The 14,992-nt window shown below is 44.0% G+C and overlaps 2 protein-coding genes across 2 annotated transcripts; one reads left to right on the forward strand and one right to left on the reverse strand.

Annotated features, from left to right (window-relative positions):
- Positions 1-103: 103 nt before the first annotated feature.
- Positions 104-11,539, reverse strand: LOC106565720 (myb-related protein B). Its single transcript, XM_014133133.3, has 15 exons — positions 11,283-11,539; positions 10,699-10,795; positions 10,514-10,585; positions 10,263-10,355; positions 9,829-10,049; positions 9,479-9,623; positions 9,326-9,379; positions 6,625-6,831; positions 6,144-6,416; positions 3,944-4,116; positions 3,723-3,822; positions 3,502-3,609; positions 3,287-3,403; positions 3,067-3,198; positions 104-2,828 (listed from the first exon to the last, which is right to left on the reverse strand). Exons 1-15 carry the CDS (start codon positions 11,321-11,323, stop codon positions 2,700-2,702), a joined length of 1,962 nt encoding a protein of 653 aa, XP_013988608.2. The 5' UTR covers positions 11,324-11,539; the 3' UTR covers positions 104-2,699.
- A 473-nt stretch (positions 11,540-12,012) lies between these two features.
- si:ch73-303b9.1 (uncharacterized) lies at positions 12,013-13,229 on the forward strand. The gene is made up of 3 exons (XM_014133134.2): positions 12,013-12,116; positions 12,266-12,967; positions 13,143-13,229. The coding sequence occupies exons 1-2, from the start codon at positions 12,092-12,094 to the stop codon at positions 12,964-12,966; spliced, it is 726 nt and encodes a 241-aa protein (XP_013988609.2). The 5' UTR covers positions 12,013-12,091; the 3' UTR covers position 12,967; positions 13,143-13,229.
- The last annotated feature ends 1,763 nt before the right edge of the window (positions 13,230-14,992 follow it).

Here is a 14,992-nt window from a genome sequence, read left to right on the forward strand (position 1 = left end):
CCGGGCTCATGTGACCGCCCCTCAACACAAATAGGGGCAGGTTCACATGAGCATTGTGTCCGTTTTTCATTGGTCCTCATCAAGAAACAAGCCACACTCAAAATTCCTAATCTGGCCCATCTATGATTTATCACAAAATCAATAGCTCACCAACCGATTATGTCAATAAAAAGCCAACATACATTTAATACTTTTTCAATCACACATTGTAAATGCATAGACAATTTTACAAATTGTTCATATAATTTAATATTTTTTGTTTGTTGTTTACATTAGTAAAAAAAATGACATTCTCATACATTTTGTTATCTGCACAGAACATTATCAGGTTTCAGTAGAAAAATCCTGTACCTCTTAACAATTTGGACATGAGAATAGGGCAACCCGAGTATGATTCTTCTATGGTGATGCATATTCACATCACATGCTTCTACTCTTAAAATAGTAGCCTATAATACAACTACAGGAGTTGACAGTAGACTACATATTATGTACAAATAATTCATAGGAAACAACCATTTCTGCAACCTCACCAACCATCTATTCGCTTGTGTAAGTCAACTTGTTTCGATTCATTATTGATTGATCAGGTAATCAAACACAACCATGACAAACACAGTTACAAACAACTCCAATACTGATAGATGTAAGTGCAAAATGACATGTGAACTTTAGATATCAAAATGAAAACATTTAGACCTTTCTCTTACATTTGAGTATGACAAATTTGATTTAAGTGTGGATTAAATTGTTTTTGTACAGTGTTAAGACCTTTACTAGAGAACGATGTGTGTAGATTCAAACTGCATTACATTTGAAACACTTATATACCCATAAAGTTGCCCTACAATACAATTATTTCCATATTTACAAGTATCCAGGACTGACAAAACATTACTTCAGCTGAGCATGCTCAACACAGCACGAGATACATTTTTTGAAAAATGTTGTTTTAGAAACATAAAACCATGCTATCATCGATACCAACACAATAAAGGCTGGGTTTACTCAGGCAGCCCAAATATCAGAATTGGGCTACCTGTGTAAATGCTGCCTAAGGTTGGGAAGAGACGCATTGAAACATGTTTAATACTTAAGAGAGTCTAAGCCGGAGTGTATTTAACCCTTTATTTTAAAGGGCACTAAACTATCTCCATATATACAGTGCATTCGGAAAATATTCAGACCCCTTTTCCCACATTTTGTTACGTTATAGCCTTATTCCAAAATAGATTAAATAAAAATCTCAATCTACACACAATACCCCATAACGACAAAGTGAGAAGAGATTTTAATTTTTTTGCAATTGTATTAAAAATAAAAACAGATACCATATTTACATAAGTATTCAGACCAGCGCAGAGACAGGATTGTGTTAAGGCACAGATCTAGGGAAGGGTACCAAAAACGTTGTGCATCATTGGAGGTCCCCAAGAACAGTGTCCTCCATCATTCTTACATGGAAGAAGTTTGGAACCACCAAGACTCTTCCCTATAGCTGGCTCCCCGGCCAAACTGAGCAGTCAGGGGAGAAGGGCCTTGGTCAGGCAGGTGACCAAGAACCCAATGGTCACTCTGAAAGAGCTCCAGAGTTCCTCTGTGGAGATGGGGGAATCTTCCAGAAGGACTAACATCTCTGCAGCACTCCACTAATCAGGCCTTTATGGTAGAGTGGTCAGACAGAAGCCACTCCTCAGTAAAAGGCACATGACAGCCTGCTTGGAGTTTGCCAAAAGGCACCTAAAGGACTCTCAGACCATGAGAAACAAGATTCTCTGGTCTGATGAAACCAGATTGAACACTTTGGCCTGAATGGCAAGCATCACGTCTGGAGGAAACCTGGCATCCTCCCTACGGTGAAGTATGGTGGTGGCAGCATCATGCTGTGGGGGTGTTTTTCAGCAGCAGGGACTGGGAGACTAGTCAGGATCAAGGGACAGATGAACGGAACAAAGTACAGAGATCCTTGATGAAAACCTGCTCCAGAGCACTAAGGACCTCAGACTGGGGCGAAGGTTCACTTTCCAACAGGACAACGACCATGTTTCAATGCGTCTCTTCCCAACCTTAGCACACAGCCAAGACAACGCAGGAGTGGCTTCGGGACAAGTCTCTGAATGTCCTTCAGTGGCCCAGCCAGAGTCCGGACTTGAACCCGATCTAACATCTCTGGAGAGACCTGAAAATAGCTGTGCAGCAACGCTCCCCATCCAACCTGACAGAGCTTGAGAGGATCTGTAACGAATGGGAGAAACTCTCCAAATAAAGGTGTGCCAAGCATGTAGCGCCATACCCAAGAAGACTCGCTGTAATCGCTGCCAAAGGTGCTTCAACAAAGTACTGAGTAACGGGTCTGAATACCTATGTAAATGTGGTATGTATTTTTTTTTTTACATTATGGGGTATTGTGTGTAGATTGAGGGAAAAAAACTATTTAGTCCATTTTAGAATAAGGCTGTAACGTAACAAAATGTGGAAAAAGTCAAGAGCTCTGAATACATCGACACAGGGGAGTTTTTAACCAGTGTTGCAACATTTCGGGAACTTTCAATAAATTCCCTGGTTTTCTAGAAATCATGGTTGGAGGAAACGAGATTTTGGGAAAACCAGGCAATTTATTGAAAGTTCTCAGAATTTTGCAACCCTATGTTTAACACAATGGAAATGTCTGCACAGAGGACAACAAGGTTAGTGAGGGCTCAGGACAGGATGAGGGCCCGGTTAGGAGCCTGGGATTTCAGTAAACGGAGGTAACGTCTTGCTTTCTCTGTCATTATGAGTTGGTCCTTAGTACGTCCACATACCACTGCTTCCCATGCCTTGGACATCTGAGAACACAACAAAGCATATCAATAACTTCATATGCAAACAGACAAATAGAGGGAAATGAAAACCATCACAAAAGATGATAAAGGACATGTACAACAAAATAGATGTGTGCATTACAGGCTATTTGAAAACTCCTGATTATGATATAGTATACAAATAAACATGGGAAAAGACAGCTATTTAATAATTATTTCACTTAGATAGCAGCCAATGGTAGCGTTTCATTAGAGTACTCACTGGGGTTGGGGGCACTGGGTTGGAATATGCACCACTCTCACTGGGTCCTAAACAGAAGCCCTGATCCAGAACATTCTCCTCTTTATCTTCAGTCTTCATACAAAAGGATGAGGAGTTGAGAGACATCTCAGCCTGCCACAAGGATGACAATATACAAATCAATAGAGGAAATCACCATCAACAATAACAGCAGAATTCAATTCATTTCTAATGAATGTACCTTAGAAAAGGTTTTCGGCTCGGACTTCATGGACTGATGCCTGGCAGTGACCATCTCTTTGCAGTCCATGACATCCAGAGCCAGAGATTTACGCACTTTCTTCATTGGAGGTCGATGCTGGAAGTAAAGGAATGGACCACATAGTCAGACCATTTCATAAGACTGAGAAGCATCATTTGTGTAAGTAAATTATTGTAAAATTACATCATACTCACCACCTGCTTGCGTCTTTGCTCAGGTGGACTCTCATCCGTCACGATCAGCTCAATCCCAGCCTCTTTCAAGAGGACCTCTTTCAAGTCCTCCTCATTCGGAGTCTGAGGCTAAGACATACAGAAATAAACTATTTTCAGCAGGATATTGAAGAAATTATCCATACAAATCGTCTGACAATCCAGGTGCTTTCATTGACAACAGTAGCAAGTGAGGGACTCACCATTGGTCGCAGAGGACCATACTTCTCCATGGCATTTTTGAATGGAGTTGGAGTCCGTGGGGTGGTGTCAAGATTTGACTTGTGGTTGGGTGTGATGAACCTTTATAAAAAGACAAACTTAATATAATTCTCTACTGCTACGAGAGATTAATCATATCGCATGCCAATAATAACTTCGCGCATACAAGACAACTGTGTGTCAATAATGCCTTATTACATACACTGAGTTTGGGTACAGCTTGGATGCGCAAACAGAGTTTTCCTTCTGTGTGAGTGGAGTCTTGTCACGGTGTAGTGGTGTGGTAACCCCAGACTTCTGATTGCACACTGGGGTAGAGGTGAGAGATGGATTCTCCAGCTCAAAGTTGTCCTGTTTGGTCCACATGTTGAGGAACTGGAAACACACACCACATTTAGAAACCATTTCACTAATATGACACCTAACATCCATTTGCAATAGTACCCCCCAAAGCAACTCGCCCAAGCCTCCCCCATTTCTCCTTCACCCAAATCCAGATAGCTGATGTTCTGAAAGAGCTGCAAAATCTGGACCCCTACAAATCAGCCGGGCTAGACAATCTGGACCCTCTCTTTCTAAAATTATCTGCCGAAAATGTTGCAACCCCTGTTACTAGCCTGTTCAACCTCTCTTTCGCATCGTCTAGAGATTCCCAAAGATTGGAAAGCTGCCGCGGTCATCCCCCTCTTCAAAAGGGGGAGACACTCTAGACCCAAACTGCAACAGACCTATATCCATCCTACCCTGCCTTTCTAAGGTCTTCGAAAGCCAAGATAACAAACAGATCACCGACCATTTCGAATCCCACCGTACCTTCTCCGCTATGCAATCTGGTTTCCGAGCTGGTCATGGGTGCACCTCAGCCACGCTCAACGTCCTAAACGATATCATAACCGCCATCGATAAGAGACATTACTGTGCAGCCGTATTCATCAACCTGGCCAAGGCTTTCGACTCTGTCAATCACCACATTCTTATCGGCAGACTCAACAGCCTTGGTTTCTCAAATGATTGCCTCGCCTGGTTCACCAACTACTTCTCTGATAGAGTTCAGTGTGTCAAAATCGGAGGGCCTGTCGTCCGGACCTCTGGCAGTCTCTATGGGGGTGCCACAGGGTTCAATTCTTGAGCCGACTCTCTTCTCTGTATACATCAATGATATCGCTCTTGCTGCTGGTGATTCTCTGATCCACCTCTATGCAGACGACACCATTCTGTATACCGCTGGCCCTTCTTTGGACACTGTGTTAACTAACCTCCAGACAAGCTTCAATGTCATACAACTCTCCTTCCGTGGCCTCCAACTGCTCTTAAATGCAAGTAAGAATAATGCATGCTCTTCAACCGATCGCTGCCCGCACCTGCCCGCCCATCCAGCATCACTACTCTGGACAGTTCTGACTTAGAATATGTGGACAACTACAAATACCTAGGTGTCTGGTTAGACTGTAAACTCTCCTTCCAGACTCACATTAAGCATCTCCAATCCAAAATTAAATCTAGAATCGGCTTCCTATTTCGCAACAAAGCATCCTTCACTCATGCTGCCAAACATACCCTCGTAAAACTGACCATCCTACCAAATCCTCGACTTCAGCAATGTCATTTACAAAATACACTCTACTCAACAAATTGGATGAAGTCTATCACAGTGCCATCCATTTTGTCACCAAAGCCCCATATACTACCCACCACTGCGACATGTACGCTCTCGTTGGCTGGCTCTCGCTTCATACTCAATACCAAACCCACTGGCTCCAGGTCATTTACAAGTCTCTGCTAGGCCCGCCTTATCTCAGCTCACTGGTCACTATAGCAGCACCCACCCGTAGCACGCGCTCCAGCGGTATATCTCACTGGTCACCCCCAAAGCCAAATTCTTCCTTTGGCTGCCTTTCCTTCCAGTTCTCTGCTGCCAATGACTGGAACGAACTGCAAAAATCACTGAAGCTGGAGACTCATATCTCCCTCACTAGCTTTAAGCACCAGCTGTCAGAGCAGCTCACAGATCACTGCACCTGTACATAGCCCATCTGTAAATAGCCCATCCAACTACCTCATCCCCATAACGTATTTTATTTATTTATCTTGCTCCTTTGCACCCCAGTACCTCTACTTGCACATTCATCTTCTGCACATCTACCATTCCAGTGTTTAATTGCTATATTGTAATTACTTCGCTACCATGGCCTATTTATTGCCTTATCTCCCTTATCCTACCTCATTTTCACACACTGTATAGACTTTTTCTACTGTATTATTGACTGAATGTTTGTTTTACTCCATGTGTAACTCTGTGTTGTCGTATGTGTCGAACTGCTTTGCTTTATCTTGGCCAGGTACAAAGCAATGGCAGCGACGAGTCATTTTACTGTGTTCGGTCATGGTGGTTGAGCCATTACCTGTGAGGGAGAGAAGGGCAGGATCTTGACCGGGGTGCTCTTGGGGGTCCTGGAGTTGTTGGAGTCAGGGGACAGAGCTATGCGACGGCGGCTACGGCGGTTCAGTATGGAAGGTGGGGTGATTCCTCCAGGGGAGATGGGGATCAGCTCCCCCCGGTTACCCTTACTGAGTTCCTGTAGGGCACTGCCCTCCAGACGGAACTGGGTCCGCTCTGGGCTCTGGCTCTCCTCGGGCAGATCAAAGACAGCCATGTTACACCAGCCATCCAGGTCCTGGTAGAGGAAAAGAAACAGAAACAAAGTAAGGAAGAGTTTATGAAAATAAATATAAATACTAATTCATACCAAAATAGTCAGACATCTTGTCTGCCATATCTGATCATCAAATGAGATCTCTTTGGTGTTCCATTCAAAGCAGAAGATGAACGTGGTGAAATTCAGAAGACAGAGGTATTAAGATGACCCCATCCAGCACTCTTACCCCATCCACCATCTCCATCACCTCTTTTAAGGCTGGGCCGTTGGGAGAGAGGAAGCCTGAGCTGTCCACCACCCAGCTACTGGTATTCAGTTCACCTCCTGGGGTGTTTGGCTCACTTTTGGGGGTCTTTGACTGTTGAGGAGAGACAGCCTTGTGGGAGCCTGCTTCTTTCGGGCCTCCTCTAACAGTGGATGTATTGGCATTCTCCTGTAGGGAGCGACATAAGCTTGAAAACCAGAATGGAGATCCAGAACAATAGATTAAATGAATATGAACACACACACAGCTACCAGAGCAATGTGTACTACCTTGAAGACTAGTATAAAGTAGTAATATTGTAACATGCAGATGCTCTGCATGTAATGCACTTTATACAGTGCATTCAGAAAATATTCAGACCCCTTGACTTTTTCCACGTTACAGCCATATTCTAAAATTGATTACATTGATGAGGGAAAAAAACTAATCCACACACAATACTCCATAATGACAAAGCAAAAACATGTTTTTAGAAATGTTTTCAAATGTATAAAAATTAAAAATAAACAGAAATATCACATTTAGATAAGCATTCAGACCCATTACTCAGTACTTTGTTGAAGAACCTTTGGCAGCGATTAGAGCCTCAAGTCTTCTTGGGTATGACGCTACAAACTTGGCACACCTTTATTTGGGGAGGTCATCCATTCTTCTCTGCAGATCCTCTCAAGCCTCTGTCAGGTTGGATGGGGAGCGTCACTGCACATATATTTTCAGGTCTCTCCAAAGATGTTCGATCGGGTTCAAGTACGGGCTCTGGCTGGGCCACTGAAGGACATTGAGACTTGTCCCAAAGCCACTCCTGCATTGTCTTGGCTGTGTGCTTAGGGTTGTTGTCCTGTTGGAAAGTGAACCCTTGCCCCAGTCTGAGGTCCTGAGTGCTCTGGAGCAGGTCTTCATCAAGGATCTCTCAGTACCTTGCTCTGTTCATCTTTCCTTCGATCCTGACTAGTCTCGCAGTCCCTGCTGCAGAAGAACATCCCCATAGCATGATGCTGCCACTACACTTAACCGTAGGGATGGTGCCAGGTTTCCTCCAGATGTGACACTTGGCATTCAGGCCAAATAGTTCAATCTTGGTATCATCAGCCCAGAGAATCTTGTTTCTCATGGTCTGAGAGTCCTTTAGGTGCTTTTTGGCAAACTCCAAGCAGGCAGTCATGTGCTTTTTACTGAGGAGTGGCTTCCGTCTGGCCACTCTACCATAAAGGCCTGATTAGTGGAGTGCTGCAGAGATGGTTGTCCTTCTGGAAGGTTCTCCCATCTTCACAGAGGAACTCTGAAGCTCTGTCAGAGTGACCATCGGGTTCCTTATTTTATAATTTTTTTTACCCCCTTTTTCTCCCCAATTTCATGATTACGATCTTGTCTCATCACTGCAACTCCCCAACGGGCTCGGGAGAGGAGAAAGTGTAGTCATGCGTCCTCCGAAACATTTACATTTTAGTCATTTAGCAGACGCTCTTATCCAGAGCGACTTACAGTAGTGATTGCATACATTTCATTTCGTGCATTTGTATTTTTTTTTGTACTGGCCCCCCGTGGGAATCGAACCCACAACCCTGGCATTGCACACACCATGCTGGCGTTGCAAACACCATGCTCTACCAACTGAGCCACAGGGAAACATGACCTGCCAAGTCGCGCTTCTTAACACCTGCTCGCTTAACCCGGAAGCCAGCCGCACAAATGTGTCGGAGAAAACACTTTTCAACTGACGACCGGAGTCAGCCTGCAGACGCCCGGCCCGCCACAAGGAGTTGCTAGACCGTGAGGAGCAAAGTAAAGCCCACCCGGCCAAACCCTCCCCTAACCCGGACGACGCTGGGCCAATTGTGCTCCACCCTATGGGACTCCCGGTCACGGCCGGTTATGACAGCCTGGGATCGAACCCCAGGCTGTAGTAATGCTGCAACACTGCAATGCTGTGCCTTAGAACGCTGCTCCACTCGGGAGGCTGACCATCGGGTTCTTGGTCACCTCCCTGACCAAAGCCCTTCTCCTCCGATTGCTCAGTTTGACCGGGCAGCCAGCTCTAGAAAGAGTCTTTGTGGTTCCAAACTTCTTCCATTTAAGAATGATGGAGGTCACCGTGTTCCTGGGGACCTTCAATGCTGCTGCAGAAATGTTTTGATACGCTTTCCCAGATCTGTGCCTCGACCCAATCCTGCCTCAGAGCTCTACGGACAATTCCTTCGACCTAATGGCTTGGAATTTTCTCTGATATGCACTGTCAACTGTGGGGCATTATATAGACAGGTGTGTGCCTTTCCAAATCATGTCCAATCAATTGAATTTACCACAGATGGACTTTTGTAGAAACATCTCAAGGATGATCAATGGAAACAGGATGCACCTGTGCTCAATTTTGAATCTCATAGCAAAGGGTCTGGATACTTATGTAAGAGATGTGTTTTTAATTTTTAATACATTTGCAAAAATGTCTAAAAACCTGTTATTGCTTAGTCATTATGTGGTATTGTGTGTAGATTGATTAAATAAATAAAAATTCTCATCAATTTTAGAATAAGGCTGTAATGTAACAGAAGGTAGAAAAGGGGAAGGGGTCTGAATACTTTCCGAAGGCACTGCATTTATAATATAAAACACTCAAGTTTATCTGCTTTCCCCCCTATAGAAGTTAGCAGTGTTTGCATTTTACCGGCAGTGTGGGGTCTTGGTCTGGTTCCCTCTCCATAGAACCACTATAGTCCATCTGCAGAGACATGTTTTTCTGTCAAACATGATTTGTTATAACAAGGAATAGTTTGAGCATAGCCCAGATGTTGTCAAACTGACTTCAGAAGGAACCAACCTGCTGATCTCTACTGTGGTGGGCCATGCTCTCCTCTGGTTCCATCTGCTGACATTTCCGAGAAGGATCCACCCTGCTGTAGAAGCCCATCTCAACCTTACGCTTGATGGTTGAGTTCCAGTGGTTCTTCACAGCATTATCTGTTCTGGAACGTGAAATTTTAACATAATGTTGTAGTAATCAAGATATAGCTAGTGTATGAAGTCGAGCACTAATCCAACTCCAATCCATTCAATTGCATTTATCACAAAATATGTGGAGACCAATAAACTGTTCCGAGTGATCCTGACATTTCAGCTCAGACATATCAGAGTGACTCTCTTAGCTGGAGTACATGTCAACACAGTTACCTTCCGGGGAGCAGCTTGGCGATCTCAGCCCAGCGGTTTCCCAGCATGCAGTGGGCCTTGTAGATGATGAGGTCCTCCTCTGCTGTCCAGGAGGATTTCTTCACATCCGGGTTGAGGTGGTTGTGCCAGCGTTCCCGGCACTGCTTCCCCAGCCGGCCCTTCAGGTGCTTGGCCACAATAGCCCACTGCTTGTTGCCATACCTGTTCACCAGGTCTATCACCTGTGGAGAGGAATGCAGGGTTGGTGGCCGTCTGAAAATGTGGCCTCTGTATGGCAGTACAAGCCACCCGGAGGCTGTCCTTAGATAGGAGTCAAAGCAGCCAGTGGAAAGTAGAGCTGACTGAACAACTACTTGTAAAACTCAACAACCAAAGTTTCTCTCACAAAGAAGTCTAGTAGAACTGATTGTAGAATAGTCACCATCACAACTAACCTTCTCGTCCTCCTCTTTGGTCCAGGGCCCTTTGACCAGATCTGGATCCAGAACCTTCAACCAGCGGTGCTGGCACTGGTGTTCTGAGCGATTCTGTGCCATACAGGGTTACCATACAGTTAATGATTTAATGCAAAATAAACCACACACGCCTTCAGAATGTATTTAATATTTTAACCCTTCAGTTGTATTATTTATATTGTCAACTGGAAATAAAAGAATATATACTGTACTCTGTCAAACTCGCTCACCGGTAAAATGCTGGCAATGTATTTCCAGTCATTTGACCCCCGGTTTTGGACCAACGCTTTCAGATTGTCATCCTGAGAATAAAGTACAGGCATTTTATGAAGAGCTAAGTAACTAGCTCATTCCAAATAACCAACCATTTATAGATCAGCATTGGTGGGGGATGTATAAGGGGACATGAACTCACCTCATCTTGTGTCCATTTCACTTTGACCTTTCCACAGTCTCTCTGTTCAGCCACGTCAGAGTCAGTGTCCTGATACATTGCCTCCTCCCCATCCTCTCTAAAAAAGACAAGCAACAGGGTGTGGTGGTCGAGATCAAACTCATGCAAAGGGCGCACATGCATTGTACTGAAAAGTAGCTGGCTTGGGTGTTAGTCACAGAATTCTCAAACAAAGCATTTTTACACCTAGCTAGGTACTTAATACAAGCAACAGATTATGTGAGCTAGTAAACGTTTGTGCTCGCTGATTTCTACGGTATGCATTAGAACATTCGCTAATTTATCGTTTCATGCCATGATTTGACTAGTGTAACGTTAGTTAGCAACATCTGACGTCGACCTCAACTGGTAGGGTGACAAAAGGGCGGTCAAATCACATAAATGCGCAAAAATAATCGATGACAATCAGTAATCTCATATTATAAAATGGTACATAGATCCCTGTCCTCTTAAAAATAACATTAGGATATGAGCATTGTTATTTATCCAACAGCTGTTGTAGCGAACAATAACAAATGTTAGAATCCGATTAGCTAACTACTTACCCGCGCGCCCACCAGGACATCTCCCTTTGCTTTACCTCCATCACCCTTAACTAAAATAGATTGTATATTTTTTTGCCCACGTCGTGCATATATTTACAAACTATATTATAGGAGCAAGTATGTTTGTCGTATATAATCCACGTTGGTAAAAACAACAAATCTAATTGTCGCTGGGCTAGGTACACTGGATTGCTGACAACACACTAGTCCGCGCTCAAGTTCCTATCTCGCGCGCTTCTTTTCTCGCAGGCTCTCCGCTTTCCCGGGAGTGACGTGACCAGAGCTGTGCGCGCGCAGAACTGAAACGTTCTGTTTGTTCATAGAAAGTCATTGATTCGTTCCTATGATTTGTCAAGGGACACAAGTGTGTATATATATATATATATATACACACATTTTTTGTTTTAATTGACCCGGATTGTCTGATTAGTGACTTTTTACAATGCTGTTTCTCTGTCTACCGAATAAACTAGAGATAAACGCTCACAAACTATAAACTGGGTTGTTCGAGCCCTGAATGCTGATTGGCTGACAGCCATGGAATATCAGACCATTTGACAAAACATTTGTTTTTACTGCTCTAATTACATTGCTAACCATTTTATTATAGCAATAATGCACCTCGGGGTTTGTGATATATGGCCAATATGCCTGGACACAGCCCTTAGCCATGGTATACTGGCCATATACCACACCCCCTCCACCTTGTCTTTGCGGGCTTTCATTACCAAACAGGTGAGACAATCTACCAGCAGATTAAAAACAAGCTGCATTGTAATTAGGCAACCATTCAATGACTGTCTAAAAACATGGATGAGGAGCTTGCCAGTGCTGGTAAGAAAACAGATTTATTTGGCAAAGCAATTTCAATCTCTGCATAGGGTACATTTATGCTAATTAATATGAAGAATAATCAAAACAATTGCATGTTAAATCATGTGGTGGTGAGACATTTTAACTGTGTTGAATTATTTGCTTCATAGATGCGTCCATGAGTTTTCAGTGCCCATCTCCCTCAGAGCTTGACAGAGGCTTCTTGGACCAGAGTTTGTCTGTGTCTGCTCTGTCACTGACAGGACAGTCCACATCGGTGCTACCTCCAAATAGAATTGTTGTTGAGTACTATGGTTCCAAACAATCCCTCCTGGCCTCCCTGTGTCAGTCTCCCAAACCTGTGTCCCCCTCTCAAGCCATGAACCTGAACTCTAAGGAGGCTACACAAACACCAGGCCTCACTATACCTGTAGAGAGCAAGTCCTCTACTCCTGCTGATCGGGTCCTCCTCCAGAAACCCAAACTAGCCTGCCCATTGGATCTATCCTACATTGATCTGACTGCCTCGCAGGTTGCCTGGGAGGTCTCCCTAATCAAACCTGAGACTAACAGTCCAAAACCGATCCTTGAGTCAAGCACGTTGGAGACTACCTTGAGTCCCAAGTTCCAGTCTGCACCACCATCCCTGGCTGAGATCTCCCTGATCTGGTCAGGCTCACCCCCACATGGAATTAACGCAGAGGACAACCAGAGGTCCTGGAAGGAGGTCACTATGGGTTCTAGTCTCAGTTCCAGCCTGAGCCAGACCTCAGGTTCAGCAGCTGAGGATGAATGGCAGAGACGCACAGCCATCCCTACAGGTTTTGACAAGCAAAAGTGGGGATGTGACAGTGCTGTACTGAAAAGTTGAGGTAAGGTTCTCTGGTTCAGTGACTTATTTTTTTTTAGTTGCTGCCGTGTCCTGGCCAGAAAGTATTTTTGATGTAAGTGGACTAGAGCTGGCATGAGATTTCCTAGTTAAACTAAGACTTCAGAGTTTGTTTAATAGCTTGTGTATTGACATGTTCTCTTATTTCACCTTTACAGACCTTAAGGAGGATATTCAAGATGCCTGTGAATTTTATTTTACATTAACCTATTATAGTAAATAAAGTTTTGTATTGATTTAAATCGACAATGCCTCTTGAGTATTTAGGGAATGACGCAAATGCCAACATTTATGATACTATAGCACAAACGAGTACTAAATCAAATGTATATTGTATGAGGTTTCCCACATTTAGAACACTAAACAAATCATCTCTTCAGTTTGACGGAGGATAGGGCGTTACATTTTGTATTTAATGGAAACACTATATAGAAGGCTCTAGACTGTGGATTTGGCTATTTCAGCCACACCTGTTACGGACGTGTAAAATTGAGTGCACAGCCATGCAATCTCCTCAGACAAACATTGGCAGTAGAAGGGCCTTACTGAACCGCTCAGTGACTTTAAATGTGATAGGGTGCCACCTTTCGTCAAATTTCTGCCCTGTTAATAGTGCCCTGGTCAACGAAGTGCTGTTATTGTGAAGTAGAAACTTCCAGGCGCAACAATGGCTCGGCCGTGAAGTGGTAAGCCAAAGGAGCTCACAGAACGGGACCGCTGAAGCGCGTAAAAAATCTGTCCTTGGTTGCAACACTCACTAACAAGTTCCAAACTGCCTCTGGAAGCAATGTCAGCACAAGAACTGTTCATCGGGAGCTTCATGAAATTGGTTTCCATGGCTGAGCAACCACACACAAGCCTAAGATCCCCATGCGCAATGCCAAGCGTCAGCTATAGTGGTGAAAAGCTCACCGCCATTGGACTCTGGCGCAGTGGAACGCTGAATCACGCTTCACCGTCTGACGGATTAATCTGGGTTTGGAGGATGCCAGGAGAACGCTACCTGCATCGTGCCAACTAAAGTTTGGAGGAATAATGGTCTGGAGCTGTTTTTCATGGTTCGGGCTAGGCCCTTAGATCCAGTGACGGATAATCTTAACACTACAGCATACAATAACGTTCTAGACGATTCTGTGCATCCAACTTCGTGGCAAAAGTTTGGGGAAGTAAATTCCCTGTTTCAGCATGACAACCTGTTCGAGGTCTGAACAAAAACACCTTTTGGGATGAATTGTAACCCAGGCCTAATTGCCCAACCTCACTAATGCTCGTGGCTGAATGGAAGCAAGTCCCAACATCTAGGAAGGCTTTCCATTAGAAGAGTGGAAGGCTGTTATAGCAGCAAAGAGGAGACCAACTTCATATTAATGCCCATGATGTTTGACAAGCAGGTGTCCACATTTTTGGACATGTAGTGTAAATGCACTGCAAAATGTACAAACTCTCACTGGTTGCTAGAGTCGTCAGAACGGGGAAAACCTGGTCTGTCTCATGTCCCTGTATAGGAGAGATGGGATAAATAATTGATATTACATTAATTGCAAATGAATGTCAACCAAAGCCTAGATCAACAAATAGTGTGCATTTTTATCAAAGACTCAGTTGGGCATATCGCTCACCTGGTTGAGCTTCTTGAACTCTACAACCTGGAAGAAGATGTGCTCCAGGATGTGTTTGGCATCCCTTTGGTCTTTATCCAACTTCCCCGTCACCCCCAAGATGTACCCACACTTCCTCACGTAGAACTCTAGATTGTCGTTGGTGCCTGCAGGAAGAATACAGAAAACACTTACCGTTAATAATGCTCGATTCAAATATAACCTGGGGTTAACACTTACATTTGTTGGAGAGCTGTGCCAAATGCACTCTCAGAAGAGAAGGTTTCATCCAGGTCAAGCATGGGGGGGAGGCAGGTCCCTGAAGACAGGCAGAAAGACCTGCTCAAAGCAACCCATAGGAGAACACACACACATTTTAGAAGGATGGCAAATTGATAATTTTCTACAAT

The sequence above is a fragment of the Salmo salar genome, chromosome 12 (genome assembly GCF_965601325.2).
Source record: "Salmo salar chromosome 12, fSalSal1, whole genome shotgun sequence".
Lineage (NCBI taxonomy): Eukaryota > Metazoa > Chordata > Actinopteri > Salmoniformes > Salmonidae > Salmo > Salmo salar.